Source organism: Melanerpes formicivorus, unplaced genomic scaffold (assembly GCF_026170545.1).
Source record: "Melanerpes formicivorus ecotype bairdi unplaced genomic scaffold, bMelFor1.0.p_v2 SCAF_247, whole genome shotgun sequence".
Classification (NCBI taxonomy): domain Eukaryota; kingdom Metazoa; phylum Chordata; class Aves; order Piciformes; family Picidae; genus Melanerpes; species Melanerpes formicivorus.
In genome coordinates, this window is record NW_027142599.1 from 88,880 (window position 1) to 111,370 (window position 22,491).

Here is a 22,491-nt window from a genome sequence, read left to right on the forward strand (position 1 = left end):
TATTGCTCCAACCTTCTCATGCAGTTTTCTCTTAAAAATCCAGGTACCATAATTCACATCTGGAAGGAGATTACCCATGGCTATTCGAATATATGCAAACAGTTCTACTTTAAGCCCCAGTTTTAGGTAAAATGAGAAACTTTAATTCTAACTTTATTTTCCTTCCCAATCATCACTTAAGCAAATCACATAAAAACAATGTATCAGCTTCCTCATAACTGCCAAATCACCATCAAAATTAGTCAAGAAGGATGTGTTTGAAAATGTGAGCCTATCCAATTGTCAAGGCAGAACCAAACAGTAAGCTGTGTCAGCACAATGTCATATAAATTTGTTCACTGTGAAAAATAAACAACAACAACAACAAAATCAAAACTAAACAAAACAAAGCCTCCAACTTTCTAGCAAAATGCTGTTATTAACTGTGCTCAGACAAAAGGAGCTGCACACACCATATTGTTTTCATTTCACAGACCCTCAAGGGGAGATGAGCGCAACAGAGAACCTGTGCAACAAGAGAACCAGTGCATCAAGTTCTCACAGAAGTGGACCTGCAGCAATCTGATCACAATTTCTTCAAGTGCAAGGAACAGCAACACACTGTAGCCTCCTTAAACTTCTAAAGCAGCAGGAGTACTGAGGAACACAGATCAAACCACCAAAAGTACCTGCATGAATCTGAATATGCCTTTTGAAGGTTTGAGTGCCTACAGTCTGACTTGCAGCAAAAGAGAAACCAAACAACTCAAGAGTGCCAGCAGACTGATTGAAGTACTTTTACATAACCTCTGTAAATACCAGCTTAGGACAGAGTATCAGCTTTTTGTTATGGGTATGAGAAACCTTCGCCATCCATCTCAGCATTCATGACTAACCACACCACTAGGCCAAAACATCTCTAACAGTCCTATCAATCATAACCTCAAGATTCACTCTATAAACAACAACTGTAACATATCTGACTTACTGACTTGTACTTCCCTTGCCCCGGGGAGATATAAAGCAGGACAGCAACTTTTGTATGCACTTTGTTAGGGATCTAGTTCTTATATGCTGAAAAATCCCAGATTTGAAATAGCTGAGATAGCATAAGTATCTCTTTAAAATTGTCAATTAAAATGTTTTCTAACTAAAAGAAAAATTTATGCAAGCTTTATTCTCGGATTCTGTAACATGGAAGCCCCAACTCAAATACACTAAGACCTAAAGTCCCATCTTTTGATTTACTCAAAATCTCAGCACGAAAACATACTCCTGCACTTCCTTCTCCAACATAATTGCTTCTTCCAGGTAGAGCTTGCTTTACTGTATTTTAAAAAACTCTTAGTCTTACCTTATACCATGATCCTAGCAAGGAACAGGTGTAGGAGCCTGGAGGTGGAGCTACCTGGTAAAAACCAAGTTGTCTAGAAAGACAGTTTTGGAGAACTGTGTCTCTGTTAGATGCAAAACATTTTAACATGTGTGTGATTCTAGACTACTATGTTATCTCTCATGCTTCAACTAAGTCACAAGAAGTATAAAAAGGCAAATAAAATTGTGGAGTGTCTTGCTGGAGACTAAGAGGAGATGTAAAGAGGAATAAAGCACACTCTGCTAGCTGGGGCTTGATACATCTTTCTGAGCAGCTCTGAAGCCAAGATCCTGGTGTTCATACATGTTTTGTTTGATCATCTTGGGTTTGTTTACCCAGCTTCCAAATTTGAGCTGCCTTGAAGGCAGCCATATCAGAGTACCGTAAAAAGCAGATGTGACTGCCCACATCCAAGCATGTATCAAGTGGTCTCCATCACGTGCAACTGTATCTCCCAGCCTCCTTTTTCACATTTCCTCCAATTTTTGTGGTTGCTTCACCTGTTCCTCCCTCTATTCAACCACTGACATCATATGACTCCTGGAATACACTCCGCCAGTCCTGCCCTCACAAACTCCTTCGGACTTTTAAGAAACAATGACATCGAGGCAGTGAGTGGAAGAAAATTTAAGGAAAAAAAAAAAACAAACCCAAACCAAAACAAACAAACAAACCTGACAGTAAAGCTGAAAGATGAAGACTGTAATAAACTTCCTTAGAAAGTGCTGGAAGAGACATGCTTTGTGGCTTTTAAGATAAGGCTGGACAACTTTAAGACCCACTTATCAGAAAGATAATGATGATGATGATGATGATGATGATAATAATAATAATAAGAATAAGAATAAGAATAAGAATAAGAATAAGAATAAGAATAAGAATAAGAATAAGAATAAGAATAAGAATAAGAATAAGAATAAGAATAAGAATAACAAAAACAACAACCACCAGGTTGGAAGAGACCTTCAAGATCATCACGTCCAGCCCATTAACCAATCCAACCCACCTAAACAACTAAACCGTGGCACCCCATCAAGTCTCCTCCTGAACACCTCCAGTGATGGTGACACCACTACCTCCCCAGGCAGCCCATTCCAATAGGCAATCACACTCTGTGTAGAACTTCTTCCTAACATCCAACCTAAATCTCCCATGGCGCAGCCTGAGACTGTGTCCCCTTGTTCTGGTACTGGCTGCCTGGGAGAAGAGACCAACCTCTGCCTGTCTACAACCTCCCTTCAGGTAGTTGTAGAGAGCAATAAGGTCACCCCTGAGTCTCCTCTTCTCCAGGCTAAGCAACCTCAGCTCCCTCAGTCTCTCCTCACAGGGCTTGTGTTCCAAACCCCTCACCAACTTTGTTGCCCTTCTCTGGACTCGTTCCAGCAAGTCAACCTCCTTCCTAAACTGAGGGGCCCAGAACTGGGCACAGTACTCAAGGTGCGGCCTAACCAGTGCAGTGTACAGGGGCAGAATGACCTCCGTGCTCCTGCTGAAAGTCTCAGTAACTCCCACAAGGAGAGAAAAAAAAAACACTCCATATTTTCCCCATTTTCTATTCATTTGACTACTACAATTACCCATATTGTAATGAAGAAGTACATAATTTAAAATACTGTAATTATGGTTTCAAGCTGAACACTACTCTTACACTAAAAATCTCCTCATATGAATGGGACTATGTGCTCTTCTGACTATTAGACATCCAATCATATTTAATTAAGAACATTCAGAGTTTTTCAGTCTTTGCAACCATTAGCTACAGAAACATTTCAAATTGAATTGTTTTTTTCCAAGATATCAGAGAGCCAGGATTCAGCCTCACTTCCAGTCCTCCTAGTAGATCTACAAGTCTGATGCTTCCTTCACACATAGGCATCTCATGTTCTTGGTGGCAAGAAGTTCCTTGTCTTTTGAAGATCTCCTTCGTTCTACAATCCATGCCTGTCACTGCTCTTGCAAGCCAAATGTCAGCAAGTTTCTGCTCTTAGTTTTTGTGCTTTCTGTAGTATACAGGCATGAAGTAGAAAATGAAAACTCAGAACTCTCTAAGCTACTGATATGCTGCCCAAAACTTAAGAACAAATGGTCCCAAACCAAACACCAACTGGCAAAAGAAAAAAAAAGAAAAGATGCAAGATTGAACAACTCTGGGATGAGAATTTTCATCAATAAGAAGACAGGTGAACCCAAACTTTCAAACACATAATTCCATAGCAATTCTTTCCTGAGTCCAATCATAGTATGCAATATTTAATTAAAGTGCAATTAATTAAACTTTCCTTCTCCCTTCTTGACAGCCTGGAGTCTGCTTCTCATTCCCCTTTCTGGCATTTCCAAAATAATCACAAGTTACATAGCATGTGACAGTCAAGTGAATGTGTAAGTTCATCACTGTATTTGAACAACAATACAACTAAAGCCATGCAGGCATAGCTAGTTCAGTATGTCCTGACAACAAGAATAACCTACTGCAAACTTGGTGCACTGTGTGACTGTCAGTTAATGCTAAAATCTTAGACAATAGGTATGACCTAGATTAAACCCAGCACGGTGCTCTTCAGTGTTAAAAATTATCTTCCTAATCTGCTGTAAGGATTCATGAAGTAAAAAGTATCATGAAGTAAAACTATCCTTCATTGCTACAGAGAAAACTCTCCCATTTGGAAGGAAGAGACCAAAGCCTAGGCACTTCAAATTGCACATGTAGATCCACTCCTAATGTCAACTGTAGAACAAGTTGAGGGGTGTTCTCCTGTTACACTTTTACTACACTCAAGACACTGAGTCATTAAACTTCACTGCTCCATCACATTAACCACCTACCACTTCCCTAAAATACAATCCCAATACTGACCTCTTAACTTCATTGCTACTTCCCTAATTCTTTGTACTGTATGCTCTACCACTTCACACCTCCTCCCTGGTAAAATTTCCTACCATTCTTCCATTTTGCCACATAGGAAGAATGCTCATTATCTTAGCCATTATTATTCTAATTCATCTTTTTCTTAAACACTGTTGATCACAAAAATCAAGCCTCTTTTTTTCCCACTGCAAATTAGCTCATAAAATTTGCATTCTTTTCCATTCTCATTGCAAAAGCATTTGTCCAGTCTCACTACTTTGGTTTCTACATGGCTCTTCCCTTTCCCATCATTCAGCCTCAATTGCTGCCATAAAAATCTAGTTTCCATGTCTGTAAGTCTGACTAAAACAGGTTACTTTTCAAATTCTTCCATTTACTTCCTCTTGGTCTCCACACCAAATGTCAAAGACTTCAATAACTAATTCCAGTAAGTTTCTTCACTCTAGCTTTTTGCTCACAACTTCAGCCCAAGTCACACATGGCTTACCACCACTCATTTTTAGAACTTTTTCCAAGCAGCCTGAAGCCCAGTCTGGCATTCCTCGACCCTTTCTTTCAATCCTTCTTCAAAACAAACTCTTCCAGGCAGTATCCAAATCTTAATCCTTCCCATAATAAAGTGGTAGCTGAAGGGATGACAAGGATGTAAAATATTTGACCAACAATTTCTTAATATTGGGAGCCAGGCTTCAGTTTAGTATGCTAGCTTTATAAACACACAATACCACTTTCTCTGGCAAGCACAGAAGGGAAAGGCATCCGCTCCGACTGAATGTAAGCTTTCTTTTGCAGGAGTTGTGTCTAAACTTCTTTCTTGCGACTGCAGATTTCTAAATGCAAACTTAGACAGTGCTCTTTTGGATTTTACACACAGCTGCCACTCCCAGCCTGCTCTGTGATGACAAAGAGGCAGATTTCTCACACCTATTCCTATTCCAAATAACCTTGAAAACAAGGATTATGAAAAAAAAAACCCACAGTATCACAGTATAACTAAGGTTGGAAGAGACCTCGAGGATCATCGAGTCCAACCTATCAACACAGACCCCATGACTAGACCACGGCACCAAGTGCCACATCCAATCTCCTCTTGAACACCTCGAGGGACAGCGACTCCACCACCTCCCAGGGCAGCACATTGCAATGATGAACGACTCCCTCGTGAAGAACTTTCTCCTCACCTCGAGTCTAAACCTCCCCTGGTGCAGCTTGAGACTGTGTCCTCTTGTTCTGGTGCTGGTTGCCTGGGAGAAGAGACCAACCCCTTCCCGGCTACAACCACCTTTCAGGTAGTTGTAGAGCGCAATGAGGTCTCCCCTGAGCCTTCTCTTCAACAGGCTAAACAATCCCAGCTCCCTCAGCCTCTCCTCATAGGGCTTGTGCTCAAGGCCTCTCCCCAGCCTTGTTGCCCTTCTCTGGACACGTTCAAGTGTTTCGATGTCCTTCTTAAACTGAGGGGCCCAGAACTGGACACAGGACTCAAGGTGTGGCCTAACCAATGCAGAGTACAGGGGCAGAATGACTTCCCTGCTCCTGCTGGCCACACTATTCCTAATGCAGGCCAGGATGCCATTGGCCCTCTTGGCCACCTGGGCACACTGCTGGCTCATATTCATAACAAACGTCTATCTTTACAGAAGGCCTTTTGCAGGAGCTTTCCTTATTGAGTTACTGCCACACAGTGCAAACTATCACTATTTCCACAATGCCTGCTGGAATAAATGTATTATCTATTTTGTACATTTGCTTCAATTAGTTGAATTTTACTTCTCAGTATGTATACTTTACTTCTCTGTATGTATATTTTACTGTTGAGGAATGGCTTGAATTGCAGGTTTGTTGCGGTGGGAAGCATCGAGCAGACAATCAATATGATTGGTAATCAGGCTTCAACTTTATTGTTTGAAAACACAGCTTATATAGTATATTCAGCAGCTAAATATGCATACTTGTCATTATTCTATTAGCTATTAGTCCAGGGTTACATCATATTATCCAACCTACTTGCGGTTAGGCCTACGTGCAACTTCACAACCTCCTTTCTCAGTAGGTCTTTGTTTGACATATATACTTTGTTTCACATACTACTATCTTGTAAGTAACTATTTCACATGGTGCTATCTTATGAGAAACTGCAAGCACCGTCACAGGGCTGTGGTGACCTTGCTGCATCAGCATACCAGCTAAACTGTGAGCAGTAAACAGTAAGATGGAGTCTGGCCTATACACTCTGATCAAACAGCTGTTCCATAGAACCATGTCCCTGCAATTCAAGCCATTCCTCAACATTTTGCTTCTCTGGAACATGAACTGGGATAGCAATTATCACAAAACATGTTTTTTATCTTTCCCACATTTTAAACAGAAGTGGTCATACAATACTAGAATAAAAATTCCCTGTAAATAGTATTAGTGCTTAACTACCACTTCTCTTTCAGTAACTACATTTGTGCATAAAGTTAGAAAGACATTTAAGCTGTGTGTTGGGTAATCAAAGCTAGGATGTAACAGTGTACGCTCAAGTTTTTGAAGGTATCTTTCTGGCAACAAACTTGGGGGTTTTTTAACCCACAATGAGAACCAGTGACCAGTATATGCTCTTCGCTTCCCCTGCAAAGGAAGAAGGTAGAACTATTTTCATCTTCCTGGTAAGGAGAATGGGAACAAACATAAAGCTGCCTAAAATACTGATGAATTCACAAAACTTTTTCACAAGCTCTGTACCTTGTTTACCAAAGATCTATGGATAAACCACTGTAACTTAAGATTTAATTTATTTAGTTTCAAGAGCTACAAAGAAAATCCTTTTGCAGATTACATATTTAAATTAGGTAGCATGAACAATTTCCTTTAAGCCCTACCAGTGAAGATACAGACACTGCAGTATAATAAACTCCACGTTCTAAAGGTTTGTGTTAGACTGAAGTTAGCTCTGTCTGCATTGCCTGATAGCACAATGCTTTATCCATTTCAAGAAGCAAACCACATTGTAACCAAGTCTTTCATCAACAGGATTTCATTCAGATTGGAACGAAGCATGCTGTCCACTGAAGAAATTTTACTGATGACTGAAATCAGGATTAATGAGCAACAAAGTAAGGCAGCAGGAAGGAACTAATATAGGAAGACACAAAGCTAAATCTGGGCTCTTCTGATAACTTAGCATTTCAGAGCTTATTTATGAAGCCTAGCATACACTAAAACTTGCACATCTTCTTCTCCAACAAATTCCCCCCTGCAGCTGCATGGGTTACATGAGCAACAAGTAGAGCCTCCTGTTCAGAGCTCAGCTATCACCTGGACCTCAAAAAAACTTCTTAAACATCATCTGTGTTTTTGTTTGGTTTGAGTGATTTTTTTTTTTTTAATCACTGTTGATGGATTAGGTAATTTTGCTCCTTCCTCATGTGGTTTTTGTTTTTTTCTTTGAAGAGGATGATTTTGTACTTTTTCAGTACCACAGTTCACTTCTAGCTTTTAGTTTTGCTTTTCAGAAGTCCTAACTGAACACAAAAGGCCTGAGTTCAATAATCAAGTAATTGTAACCAAGCAATCATTCTGTAGTAGCTGCTCAGAAATCTGTATTTAACATTGAGACAATTTGGTTACTATGAAAACTTGTAACCCCTGCAGTCACCCCTGCAGACTGGGTACTTTACAGTCTTTTGGTCCTGTTTTTATTTCCTAATTCATCTTTTTTGATAATATTTTTGTTCATTTACCTTTTTTAAACATCCACAAACAACACATGTGTCTTCATAAGCAAAGCATTTTAACTCAGCATACACTGACAGGAAGATGTTGCAAACCAAAGGCTGTAAAAAGCCTACAGGAAAGTGACCTGTGGATTCAGTCCAGCACCTAACAAACAAGTAGGCACAGTTCAAGAAACCTCTTCAATAGTGGCAATGGGCATGCAGTTCCTTGTTTTAACTGCCTTAAATACTCCCTATAGAGATGGGGTGGGAGAATCCCCTCAGCATAGCAGAGGAAAACCTGCAGCACACTCCATATTCTCTATGTCGCTTATGAAGAGATTTCATATTCTGAAAGAAGTGAAGTGAAAACCTAATACAAACCCCATATTAATGTAAAACTTGAAAAACATAATGGACTTGTGAATCATCCATGCTCCTTTTATTTCCACACCATGAATTTCACATTTTCCATTCTGGCTTTAGTAAGACCAAGGGTTTTCTTTTGCATTCTAGACTAACATGATCAGTCTATACAACATAAGGTACAAGGGTATTTTCATCTAAATAGTCTGCACCATATGTACCAGTGCTTCTAAATAAAGTAATTTCTAGCCTATAAAATGTAGAATCACAGGTTTATTTAAAACATTCCATCATTTAAAGCTAGCCTAATGCTATTTTCACTATATGCACTACAGACTTTATGGTATGTACAGTTTTTTCTAGGCACTACAGACAGCAAGATGACTACTATAGAACATATCCTGCATGTGGGTAATAAGAAACCTTTAATTCTCATTCTAGTTCTACACATTCTTAAAAGAACAGTTAAAATTTAGTTGGGGAGGCAAGCTACTTTAATATTCAAAGCTGTTCTGTCTTTTTAAAGACACTTCTGCCTTCCTTTTTCACAGTACTCAAGCATACAGTGCACTGATGGTGAGTCTACAGTTAAGCATTTCTTAAATTTCTGCAAGTCAAGTAGCATAGGTCTCTTATCCAGGCTCTTCTTAAACACCTCCAGGGATGGTGACTCCACCACCTCCCTGGGCAGCACATTCCAATGGCCAATCACTCTTTCTGTGAAGAACTTCTTCCTAATATCCAGTCTAAACCTCCCTAGGTGCAGCTTGAGACTCTGTTCTCTTGTTCTGGTGCTGGTTGCCTGGGAGAAGAGACCAACTCCCACCTGGCTACAACCTCCCTTCAGGTAGTTGTAGAGAGCAATAAGGTCTCCTCTGAGCCTCCTCTTCTCCAGGCTAAGCAATCCCAGCTCCCTCAGCCTCTCCTCATAGGGCTTGTGCTTGAGACCCCTCCCCAGCTTTGTTGCCCTTCTCTGGACTCGTTCCAGCAAGTCAACATCTTTCCTAAACTGAGGGGCCCAGAACTGGACACAGGACTCAAGGTGTGGCCTAACCAGTGCTGAATACAGGGGCACAATGACTTCCCTGCTCCTGCTGGCCACACTATTCCTAATGCAGGCCATTGGCCTTCTTGGCCCCCTGGGCACACTGCTGGCTCATGTTCAGCCTACTATCAAGCAGTACCCCTAGGTCCCTTTCTGCCTGGCTGCTCTCCAGCCTGTAGCTCTGCATGGGGTTGTTGTGGCCAATGTGTAGAACCTGGCACTCAGACTTCTTCGATCTCACGCCCTTGGACTCTGCCATCTGTCCAGCCTGGCAAGGTCCCTCTGCAGAGTTATCCTACCCTCTAACAGATCGACTCCTGCCCCCAGCGCAGTGTCATCTGCAAATCTGCTGATGATGGACTCAATCCCCTCGTCCAGATCATCAAAAAAGATACTGAACATTTTATATCTACAGAAATCCATTGTTAAATCTAGTATTCTCCCCAAAAGCTCACCTTGTCCAGAACTTGGGGAATTTTGGCCTGCTGACTAGAGCTACTGTGTTGACTGGAGAGCTGGCAGTCTCTGCCATAAGGCTGAACTTCTCCCTTTGCACCTTGACACTCTGCTCTCTTCCTGCCTTCTCCAACAGAAGACAGAGAAACTGGGTAGCTACACAAAATGAACACCCTGCAATTTCAATGTCAAATAACTGACTTAAAACGGACAAATATGCTGAAAGATGCAATCAGACCTTTGCAAGTAACATCACTCTAAGACAAGCAAGCCCAACTACACAGGCTGGATGTTTCAAAAAGAACCTAACTTCAGATATCTAGAAGTTTAAAATGGATAATCTAGGTGCACTTCAGTAGGAAACCCAACTGAAGTATCTTAAGGAAAACAAATCACTTCAGAGGGAGTCTTTTCTACTCCACTCATCCTGAAGAGGATTTACACTTTGTAACTCAAGATGTCAAACTTTCAAAAATTTTGGGTAGGGAAGATGAATCCTACTCTTTGTTTTGTCCAGTAAATATTATATCTGTCAGTGTCAAGTAAGCCATCAGAACTTCACAACCTAAGGCTTCCTGACCAGATGTAGCACAAAGTACCACCCATTTAGTCCACAGCAGCCTCCAGATTCCCGACAAGCTCAGAAGCTCTCCTGTGCCACGTGACAAGATACATTCTCACCACATGAATAAATTCACAGATGCATCTCATCTCCAGCCATGTAATGGAAGTGTGCTGCATGGACTTGCATACTCCTTCACACAGACTTAAGTTCTCCCAGAATGGTGGGAGGTGTATGCCTGCCTGGCACTTTTCTCTCCCATGGTGTTCAGATCTCAACTGGATCCATAAAACCAAAATGTTAGGATTGCATTTTCATGTTACAGACAGACCATGACATTAGACTGGGAACATCTACTGCTCTGAGTATGTTTACATTGCATATATCAACAGTATGTAAATATCTAATCTAGATAACTATCAATTAACCAGAAATGAGATAGCTCCAGAAATCAAAACTACACTAACATGATAATCCACTCATGCTTGTTTATACTGCTTAAAGAATTTAGACATACAATGCTGTATGGAAATACTTGCACTATTATTCCCTGTAGATGCACCAGTCGTGTCATTTCCTTTGCAGAGTAAGAAATGTTTTGCAGAACAGGTAAAATTCTAAGGTTCCACAGCTGAGTGTACAAGTATTAAGAAAGGGAAAAGAAAATCTTTCAAGAAATTTCTTCAATAATGCATATTTTTGGCAAGAAAGGAGGGCACTACCTTCTCAGCATTCCTTGAAACTGGCTTTTCAACCAACAGTAATGAATCACTGTAGGTGTATCTCGTAAGAAATTTAATCAAATCAAATTCCAGAAGACTAGCACCCTCTTTTCTGATAGTACTTGAAACTAAGAACAAGGAAATTCAACAAGGAAACAGTGGTTTGTTTTTGAAAGGTTCCACAAGCTCCCTTTCTACAGAAGTTTAAAATCCTGAAGAAACTCAACAGATATTTCAAGTAGTTATTCTTTGAATAGTGGTTCTGAGAGTTATATTCTAACTGTCCCACATGTGCTCTTCTCACATGACTTAGATATATTAACTAGGTTTAATTCAACACCTCCAAGTAACATTCACAGTAAAAATAAGTTTACATATTTTTTCACTTACAAAAAAATATGTCACTAGAGTATTTTGTCCATCTATACCACTGCATTGCATGTATTTTTATGCCAGACAACTGCTGTATGTTTGTTCCTCTTTATACATACATATATATATATATATGCACTTCTGTGTAAAATGAGATTGAACATCATTACATAAATAACTTTCAATCTGTAGCAAAAGGAAGCTGAGGAGAAGAGACCTTACTGTTCTCTACAGCTACTTGAGCAAAGGTTGTAGCAAGGTGGTGGTCGGTCTCTTCTCCCAAGAAGGACGAGAGGAAATGGTCTCAATTTGTGTCAGGGGAGGTTCAGATTGGATATTAGGAAAACTTTCTTTTACCAAAAGAGTTGTGAGGCATTGGAACAGACTGCCCAAGGAAGTGGTTGAGTCACCATGCCCGGAGGGATTTAAAAGATGTGTGTTTGTGGTGCTTAGGGATGTGGTTTAGTGGTGGGTTTGGCAACACTAGGTCTACAGTTGGACTCTTATGATCTTACAGGTCTTTTCCACAATCCAAATGATTCTATGGGTCTAGTCCATGTTTCAAAGAGAAACCTCTGAGAAAGAAATAAGATGCTTTGTTTTTTGAACAATACGATACTACTCTCTAATTTTATGCTCTATGTACATCTGTTTTTACACAGAACAAAAATTGTCTTAATTGCTACACACTGACATTCGTAAGTTAAGGTAAAAACCTTCATATTCCTTAAAGAAATGTCTCTACTGTATTAATCTCAAGGAATTTCTGCTATGGTCATAGAATATGTATTAAATCTCAGCTGAAGCACATTTATATTCAGCTACCTCCTGACACCACACAGAAGTAATGGAAATTAGAACAAGAACAAACTAGCACCCAACCAGGCCGACTTTCACTTCATTGGTAGCATGGTAACAGCTTTTAGAAACACCTTTTTTATCTTTCCTTTCAAGCGTCAGTACCTAGAGTGCAAAACACAGATCTAACTAAGGTTTTCCCATGTTTGATCGCCTAAGTAGATGAATCAAGCTAGTGATCTAAGAATATGGAACAACAAATCCAACAGTGACAGATCTTCATTTATTCGCTCAAAGGAATACAAAAATCTCTGCACATCTGCAGAGGGAAGATTTTATATTCATCTAAACTAGTTAAGTTTCCATGAGAAGTATTAGAGGAGATGCTAACACAAATACTCAGTTTTGTATTCATCAGAAGGCTGGAAGACATAAACCACTTGGTTATGTTAGTATTTTCAACCTTATGGTAAAAAGAACCTTAACAAGGTAGTAAAAACAAAACAAACAAACAAACAAAGGCCTTAAATCAATTAGATGCTTACAACTACAGAATGCTATGCCAGTGTAAAATTAACATCAACACTAATGCAAAATAGAAGATATGCTGAAATTCAACAGTTATTTGTCAGACACCATCTGCTTTTTCTTTCACTCTTTTCTGATTCTGATCTGTAAGAAACCACATCAGTATCAAATGTCACTTAGTTCTTATTCAAACAGAGCAGTCCAGACACAGCGGCTGCACCAGCTGACTTAGCTGACCTGGGCCTAGAGCAAAAACAAACCCCTATAAATCACCAGATGTAAGCAATTGAATAGTGATCAATTTAATTAACTGAACAGCTTTCCAAAATTAACTGTATTGTTTTAATCCTTCAGTTTTCTTCAAGAAAGTTAACTTGCAATTTGTATTCAAGGGCAAGATTTGGCCAGAGGGCTACATATTAGTAGCTTTAGACACTTTAGATTTCCACTGATAAAACGCAAATCCCACACATGAAAAACGTGCCTTTTCTTTTTTCAAACTAATAGTATGATAGTAATTATTTTTGTTAACAGCTTCTCCAACATTTTAGAGGAAATAGATCACTGGGGGGTGGGGTGAAATCAAACTCATTCCAAGTGAAAACCTCAGGCATAAAGTCTCCTTTAGAATCAACTGTTTTGGTTACGAGCCTTATATGCTTTTTACAACTTAATACCTGTATTACAGATGCCACTTCAAGTAACCTACCAGTTTCTTGCAAACAAAACAATGAACATAGACATAAGTGTGTGTCACAATCACATGTATTAACTGCAGCCATAAAAACATTATGCCATACATTAAAATTGTCTCAGACAGATGTTTTGAAGATATTGGCAAAGCATCTTCTAGCTACTTGTCCTGAAGCTGTGTCTCAAGGGGATTTCCCCATGTTGCCCAGTGAAATTAATGGAATTCTGCCATGATTTAACACAAGTGGGATTTCAGCCAAGATGCATAATGATAGAGTGCAACTCTTGTTTTAAAGTTTGCATTGTACAAGTTTGTATAACGTTTACTAATGTTTGTGCAATGCCTAGCATGACAGGGCTGAGGCTTCTGGGCACTACCACAACATAAATTAATTCTAAGGCAGTCTTTGTATCTGAAGGAAGCACAAAAACTACCAGGATTAAGCTCAATTATAAACATTTTAAACAACCTGCTAAATAATATGACATAATCAACATCTTAACCACAAGCTACTCTATTTCCAATTATTTCACTTTAATCTCTGCAATGCATATGTTTCCACAAACCCTGCAGAGTTAGTTCCACTAAGGACAAGAGGAATATATACTTACAAAGACAGAACAGTTATATTTGCAGAGATAGGTCCCAGATCTGGAATGATCTCCAGTTCATTGTTGTTCAACTTCCTATTAACATTAGAAAAGGGAGAGTCAGTTTTGATGCATGAACATACAGAAATATGTATATTGGACTTGCTAAACTGCTGAACAATGTCAACCTAAAATTAACAAAAATCTGGGTTATTTAATGTAAAATGTTAGAACAGCAAACACATTTGTTGTTCAACCAATTATCCTCAGAGAAATAGCTATACAATTAGTATACACAAACACTGGGTGGCTCTTTTGGTTCAGATTTTGGGGGCTTTTTGGGGGGTTGGTTTTTTTGGTGTGTTTTTGCTTTGGGTTGTTGTGGGTTTTCTTTAATTAAGATAAATTAACTTACACTTCCTGAAGACTATGAAGGTGATCCAAAAGACCAGTCTTGATTGAAGATAATTTGTTGTGACTTAAGTCCCTGTAAGGTTACAAAAATAAACAGCCTGTCAGTTTCGCCGTAAAGTATCAGGTAAAGCAATACAATTTCTATCCAAATTATGTTATCACTTGTTCCCAAGTACATAAAAAAGTTGAGGTTTTGTATTAGTAAAATTATAATAGAAATGGAGTACACAAGGTATAAACAAGTGTAAATATCCAGATCAATGCCAGCAGTGTCCTATACCTCTGAACAATTTCTATTTGTTCTTTGGGATGTGTGCAAGACCCAAGAAAAACATTAAGACTTTTGACTCATACACTATCATCAACCCCTCTTCTCCATCCCTTCACAACAAAAGATATGGCTAAAGCAAGCTCTTGGTTACAAGGAAAATTCATAAACCAGTGCTCACTGCAGTTTCATTCCTTGAGTCAATCATAATATTTCTATTATTTACGCCTATCGCTTCTTTAAAGCAATGCATAGATCATAAGCACCCTATGAGGACTGTCCAGAAATCACATAATTTTCATGCTTTCACATAATTCAGGATTCCACTCCTACATAACTTAAATTTAATAGGGATCTTGAACACACAATGTCAGAAGAAAACTGACACGTAAAGGCCTAACGCTACTCTGACCTTAAAGATTTCTGTACACTAGTTGCCTTAATACTGCACTTAATTGCACTTGTAGAAGTAGCTCAAGCACCTAGACTGTGCCACTCTGTATGGAAGATGCCAAACATACACTGAGGCAGTTTATAAGAAAGCTTGTTAGCATCTTTGCAGTGTTTGCTATAGAACAACCCAGGTTACTAAGTATGCAACATTTCCTTACAGACACCAAGCATCTTCCATGTATGTCCTCTCAAACATTCGACAACACTATAAAATGCCCTAAAAATTCCTGATGTAGCTTCAGAAGTACCAGAAACATCACAGAAATAAAAGAATGACCATACAAAGAAGACATAGAAGCTAACTACAGAAACTCAAACTCACATGTCTATAGAGATCTGCTCAGGTGATACAGATTCACAACCAGTCTTGTAGCCACGGCCCTGCCTTATTAGTCACTCGCCCATCACAACATGCACCTTCTTGCTTCCATACTAGAGCCTGTCTCTGAACTGATTCAGCCATGTGGGAAGTGCTCAGTGAATGGAGTTTATTCAAGTCAGCAAATAAACCAGCACTACTTTTAAGGAATAGTAAATCCAGTTTGCAATGCAGACACATTAAGAGTTGCATCAGCATACTTCAACAGTGAGCTGCCTTACCATCAGGTAAAGAAATTTCTCACATTTCACAGCACATTTCTCCCTGATAATTAAGCACTGAACAGACATCCAACATGCCTGGGGAACTCATCAAGTCAGAGAGGCATGAAGTGTACCTCAAGATGAATCTATGAGAAGACTGTGGGATTCCTTACTTTTTCTGTATGATATGACTCAGCACAGTCATGTCTACTGAGCATGCCAAACACAAGCCTGAGTGTCATGGATATGTATACTCTCTGTCTACAGTTCTGGAAGCGAAGAAACTTCATGATCAGCATATCCTTGCTGCACACAGGCCAGAAATGGCTTAAATCAAGCCAGATTCAAGGTCTGTGCTAGGTGTTCTGCTCTGTGACTATGCTGGGAACAACTGCAGATAGAGGGAATTCTGGTTTCTCTGCACCCTCCCTTACACATTCTTAGACACCGGTGTAAAGCTGCAACCCAGTCTGGCACCTAAGGCTTCTCCAACAGCACATGGGGATGGTAAAACCATATTTTAGACTCCTCTAATCATTTGGTGCTTTACACAGTTCTTACTCAATGTTACCAAGACAACTCCATCATCCCTTTTGTCCTCTCCTGGAGTCAGTGGTTAAAAAAAGGGTAACAACAATAAAACCCAAACATTAAAAATAACTCCAGGCACATAAGGGTGTTACAAGGAGTAGCACCAGTACTCGGTTATAACATGTGCTCTGAGCGAGGCAAGTGGATCAGGCTCATCAGACTGCAGAGCTATGGCAAGCCAGGGCTACACAGAACTGTGCACAAAGCAGACCCACAGGTGGGGAAGGCATGTTCCAGTGCCAAAAATGGGCATTGAGGGCTGGGGGAAGACACCAAGAAGGAAGACACCCTCCACCACCTTCAGGTGGCCACATGGGGGATGTATTCTGTGACTCAGCTCTGGACTCAAACACCTAGTATACATGTGTGCCTTCCTCCAGGTGTCTAAACACCTACAGATTTTCCTCTTAAAGACAGAAAACCAATAGAGTGTTAACATTCTCAAAACCCCACAAGTGTTAGCTTCATCATTATGATTTTTGAGTTCCCCTGTAAATGAGATTAACCACACTTAAGTTAGGTGACTGCATCTTTCACTGCTTAAAAATCTAGTGCTATAATTCACCTGATCATAGACTGGATAAAAGTCCCTTTTGTATAACATTTGAAGGTGTTAGCTGCATAGATCTGAAACTCTCCCACTGCATTCTTAAATGTAGATAAAGGAAAAAAAAATCTGGTACAGAGATCTAGACTGGAATCTAACTTGGTCCTTTACACTAGACAGAGTAGAGACAACTTCTAGCCTTAAACTTAACTCAGTATTTGGTTTTAGTCTGCAGGGATTACAAGAACTATGCAAATAAACTGCCAAAATTCACTGAAGTTATGGCTGTTAGCGCCTAATATGTTACTGCTCTTCATGCCTCAGACAAGATTTAGGAATCAGTAATTATTTCAACAAAGGTCTTTCAACGTTAGTGCTAAAAACCTGCATTTCTTCATTTCATCTAAGAACCCTGCAAAAGGTTTATTTAAAACATATTTGCCTAAAGGACCTACCAGACAGTAACAGACATGAGTAGATTTGTTCTGTTGGAGTTATAACATGTTAAGGAAAAAAAAAAATCTGGCAGAGTCTTTAAACTATAAAAATCCTGCAATTACAACCACTGCTGTGCATGATCACCACACTGGAGCCAGACACTTTCACTCAGAGCTCAAGCTCACATCCATCTGGAGTCTATCAAGGCAACCGTGAGTGTAACAACTTACACTAGATTTCAAATTATTTGTGTGTGTGTGTGTGTGTTTGTCTTTTAACACTAAAGATACCCTCATATTTTCCACCTATCACCTACTTAAAAAAAACACACATACATACAAAATCCTCATTCTTGGTTTACTTACAGGTTGTCAAACACAAATTGCAACAAAGACTCAAAGTAAAGCAACAAAAAAAACCCTCAACCCTCCAGACTTTACTGAATCCCCTTTTTCACATAGTTGTATTGATGCTGGTCTGCCAATTGTTGGATAAAATATGAATTATAAAGATTTTATTAAACGTTATTTCACTACTATATTACTGGCATGAGAAACACGTATCTTGTGAGGCTTTTTTGCTTATTTTTAAGCTAAATCAGTGGTTGGAAGTGAACCATGAGTTATTAAAATATTTGGGTTTTACTAATATTCTGAATGAAGGTTAGACCCTTCTAAAACATATAAGGACTAGATCTGAGACATTTTTAAAACAAACATCTATCATCCCTGTCACAAAGCTTCATTCCAGTGAATTTCTCAACCTATCTTAAAACAACTGCGAGGAAAAGGTTTGGAAATGAATCAGTATTTTTCCTTCACAGAAGTGATGATATTAAAACACTAAAATTATTAACTATACATTTTCTTTGTCTGTTTAAACCAAATTATGTGTGGAGAAAATTGCCTGATTACTCTTGCTATTAGAATTTCAGAAACCACAAAAGATGTAACAGTGAATGCACTCTGAAACTTCAAAAAACAGATTTATATTAAGAAATCCTTTATTACAATGAAAAGTGAATTTACCTGTTCTTCACCTCAGATTTCCAATAGAAGTGATCAAGCATTTAAGTGGAAATGCCTCCACTTGAAAAAGCATACCAGTTTTGTGAGGCCTTTTAAGAAGCCAGTTTATGAAACAAGCTATTTTCTATGTTCCATTGTTTCTATAACCATCTTTCATAACTCACAGGTCTCAGCATTAGAAAGCTGAAAGGTAAATCTGAACATCAGCGTTTATGTGATAAAAATCTGAAAGGAAGACCTAATGTATTAAGGGAGAAGATGATTGCTTCTTCACAGATTTTAGATCTTTTAGACCCTAAGTTAATTTACAACACTTAAGTCACAATTATCATCTTCCTCACAGAACTCAGAAACCTGAGCCCCAAGTCAAATTTTAAAATGCAAATCCAGCAACAGCTTCTTAATCAGTCCCACTGGGGCCTATAGAGCTGCTAATTCAGCAGAAATCAGGAGAGCTGAAAAACAAAAAGCCAGGCTGTAGCTGTTTTAAGACACTGATCCAAAGTGACTCATAAATCAGCTTGTTCAAGTTTTAGTCTGGAAAATATTGAAAAACAGCTGTGAAAACCATACGGCCCTTTTTCTGGCAATTCTGGTGGAGAACTAGAGGATTTATAAAATATAAACACTAAAGATGTAATACAAACACAAGTGAAAACCATCTTTCAGACTTTCCCTGCTGCCCCACCGACAGTTCTAGCATTCCTTGGTGAACCAGGAGAGGGGTACAGCAATACCACCAAGAGCTTGCACACATGGACGACACCAGCCAAATGCTCTTCCCCCCTCCTGTTCTGCTACACCAGTCCAAACAAAGCCACATACTTGCAATCTCACAACACACATCCTGAAGTGAAGTAAATCTAACCTCATACTTTGTACACAAAGTCATTACAAACACTTATCAGCTTCAGATCGCTATCTTCCATGAAGACAGGGTTACAGAAGACTCTATTTTTTTGCTAAAATCACAGTAAAATTAACAATTATAGACTGTTTACACCCCATTTTGTGAAGCCACTTACATACAAAGCAGTAGCTTCACACTTGTCACCAAGAAGAAGGGGATGTAACCGAGTACTCAGGCTCATTTTTCATCATCTCCCTCCTAGTCCATTCTGAGATCACACAGTCCTCCCATGTTAGACGCTATCATTCTGTTTCACCAGGGAATTTAAACATAAAAGCCATGAAAGCGTGAAACGGAGCTTCAAAACAACTTCAGCTGACCCACTCTCCATCTGGGCAAGAGGACAAATGGGCACAAGAAGTTGTAAAGCCTAACGCAAGCCTAGACTTTCTTGGACACAGGAGCTTTCACGCTCTTGCTTGGAAGATCTCCACTGCATATATTGAGGCATTGTGTCACAGATTTTGTTTTTTAAAGAGGATTGGAAAGCCTGCAATTAAAACTACTAGCCTTTGGCTATACCAGCTATGGACTTCCATGGAAAACACAATAACCATAATACCAATAAAAATCATAAGCAGTATTTTACAATTTGTAAGTGCACATTTTGTTGCAACAATAATCCGGACTAGTCAAACCTTTTTTGTGTATGTAATACTGAAACACACGATAATCTTATAGATGGCGCAATCCCAGCTCCAGGTACTGGAGTTGCTGGAGTCAATAGGCAATTTGCACTCTTCCTTGTTCTCTTATTAAGAAGAGGAGAAGGAAAAACGAGTAGACAACTTCTAAGGCATTTGACACAAAGAAAAGAAATATTTACACAAAAGCAGCCAGACCACATGGTTTGGTGACACCTACAAAGATGTACCTTTGTGAGTTTAAGAGCGAGTGACACAGCTGTCCAATGAGCACTCACAGCAGGGTGTCTTACAACAGACCAAAGCTTATTTATACAAGTGGAACTTATTTTCTCACACTTTTAAAGGAATGTGAACTTACATAAGGACAATTTACACTACCAAGGCAATTCTAATTAGAAAAATCTCCCTTGTGCTAACACAAAGGCCCTGAAATGTGGCTTACTGCTTCTCAGCAACACAAGTGAGAAAGACAAATTTGGATTACTGCTAATGACAAATGCTTTCTAAAGCAGCTCCAAAAAATTAAAGTCCTAGTTTGTTTTTGTGTTTAGTATACTGTCACATCTGGATTTTTACAGCGCTGAAGAAAGCGAAGAAACTAAGCCATGAGGGTTAGCTTAGCATCCAAGAAAGTGTTTGGTTTTGTCAGAAATAGTTTAAAAATACTGAAATAGCTTAAAAGTAACAAAAAGAATGAAATTTAATAGGAAGCAAAACAAGTTGTTGAATACAGAGCAGATCCAGGATTTGATTCGTATGTTTCAATCACGTAAGCCAAAGGGGGAAAAAAAAAAAAAGAAAAAAGTTTCTTTCCCTCACACGTTCCTGTATCACTCCTGGAAATATTCAACTCCCAGAGCCAGTCCTATGTTCAGTTCCATATGGTGTCAATACAGCCATCCACATTTCACGAGTAAAGCAGCATGACCTCCAGACAAGGCAATTGAAGAGAATTAGCCACAACTAATTGAAAGTCTTCCTGTTTACTCTAAAGCCCTTATCTCAATCTGGTTTGGAAATGTAATAGAAAATTAATACGAGTAATATGGAAGATCTTTGAGTGACAAGAGATTAAAAACAAATGTGCAAAGTCCCTCAGCTATTTTCAGGCTTTTAGAAATTTCCCGTCATTTATGCTTTGTCCATAAAAGTTTGTTACTGAAAGTAAATTCTGTACAGATGGCATTTCACGGACGCGTTACTGTGGATTCGGTGAACCCATGCCACAGGACCGAGCGAGGAAAGCTCCCGTGAGAGTCAGTCATTAAAGGCACAACTATCGGGGAATTTCGATTCGGACAACCGAGACCAGATTTCTCGATACAGGAATCAATATTAACCCAATGACTAGTACTACAAGTTTCCCAAGAAAGTCATCAAAACTTTTTTCCTCCGTCTCTGAAAATACTGAGCAGCCGGTTTCAGCCCGGCTGCTTATCACCACCACCTCGGGGGCCGCAGCCCGCCCGAAGGATGCTGTCCCGCTGCGGCGGCCCCCGCTCCCGCTGACAGCTCGGCCGCCGGCCCCCGGCGCTGTCCCCTCCTGCCCCACGCACCTCGCTGCTGGCACCTCCCGCTTCGCTACGGCGACGCAACCCGCGCTTCCGACACAAAGCCCACCCGCTGACGGAACCGCGGCCTCCACCGGGCACCTCAGCCCCCAGGGGCAGAAGATGGCGGACGGGCGCGGGCCGACCCCCCCAGTCCCTCGCGGTGCCCATCGTCCTGATACTTACAACTGCACCGCCGCCCGCGGCAGCCGCTCGGGCAGCCGGCTCAGATCCAGGCGGCTGCAGGCAACGAGGTGCCCAGCGCAGCGGCAGGGCGCGGGGCAGCGTGCGGCGACGGCGCGGCCCCCCAGCAGCAGCAGCTGCGGCAGCGGCAGCAGCAGCACCAGGAGGGCGGCGGGCGCCGCGCGGGGCCGGCGGGGCATGGCGGACTCGAAGCCGCTGCCCGCGCTCCCGTTCCTGTTGTTCCCTCACTGACAGAACCGGGTGCGGCGTAACCTCCTGCCTCTCAGCGCGGGTGGCGGCTCCTGCTTATGCCCCGGAGACGCAGCCAAGGTGGGAAGGCAGTGGGAGAGGGAGAGATTGTGTAGAAAAAAAAAAGTAAAGGGAGAAAGCGGCAGAGGGGGGCTCCGCAGCGCCGCCGGCCGCCAGCCGCTCCACAAACTTTCCTCCGCCTCAACCCGCCTCTGCCCGGCCGGGGGAGCCCCGAGCGCGGCCCGCCCCGCCGCAGCCCCCTCCCCCTGCCATGTGACAGCCACAACCCCCAGCCGTCCCGCCGCCGCCGGGGGTGGCTGGCCCGGCCCTGCGGGCTTCAGCGGCGAGCCATGGTGGGCAGAGGCGCGGGTGGGCTGGTGTCGAGCCCCGCTGCTGCCAGGTCAGAGCGGTGGCACCCCGGACCCGCTGCCCGGCCTGGGGGGCAGCCGAGGGCCGGCCTCGCAGCAGGGCGGGCACACGTGTGTGCCCTCGGCCTCTCCTGGGGTAGGCGGGAGCGGGCAGCGGGCCCCGGGTGCCTTGAGCGTCGCTCACGGCGCGCGAGTCGAAGCGCGAAGGCGCCCGG

General features: G+C 41.0%; 1 protein-coding gene across 1 annotated transcript in view; it reads right to left on the reverse strand.

The window, feature by feature from the left end:
- LRIG3 (leucine rich repeats and immunoglobulin like domains 3) overlaps nt 1–22,153 on the reverse strand; it is a 51,298-nt gene extending 29,145 nt beyond the window's left edge. The window contains exons 1-3 of the mRNA XM_068169943.1: nt 21,663–22,153; nt 14,464–14,535; nt 14,070–14,144 (exon numbers count right to left, since the gene is read on the reverse strand). Coding sequence (XP_068026044.1) covers nt 14,070–14,144; nt 14,464–14,535; nt 21,663–21,859 — 344 coding nt within the window. The 5' untranslated portion in view covers nt 21,860–22,153. The remainder of the gene's footprint in view (nt 1–14,069; nt 14,145–14,463; nt 14,536–21,662) is intronic.
- Nucleotides 22,154–22,491: the final 338 nt, after the last annotated feature.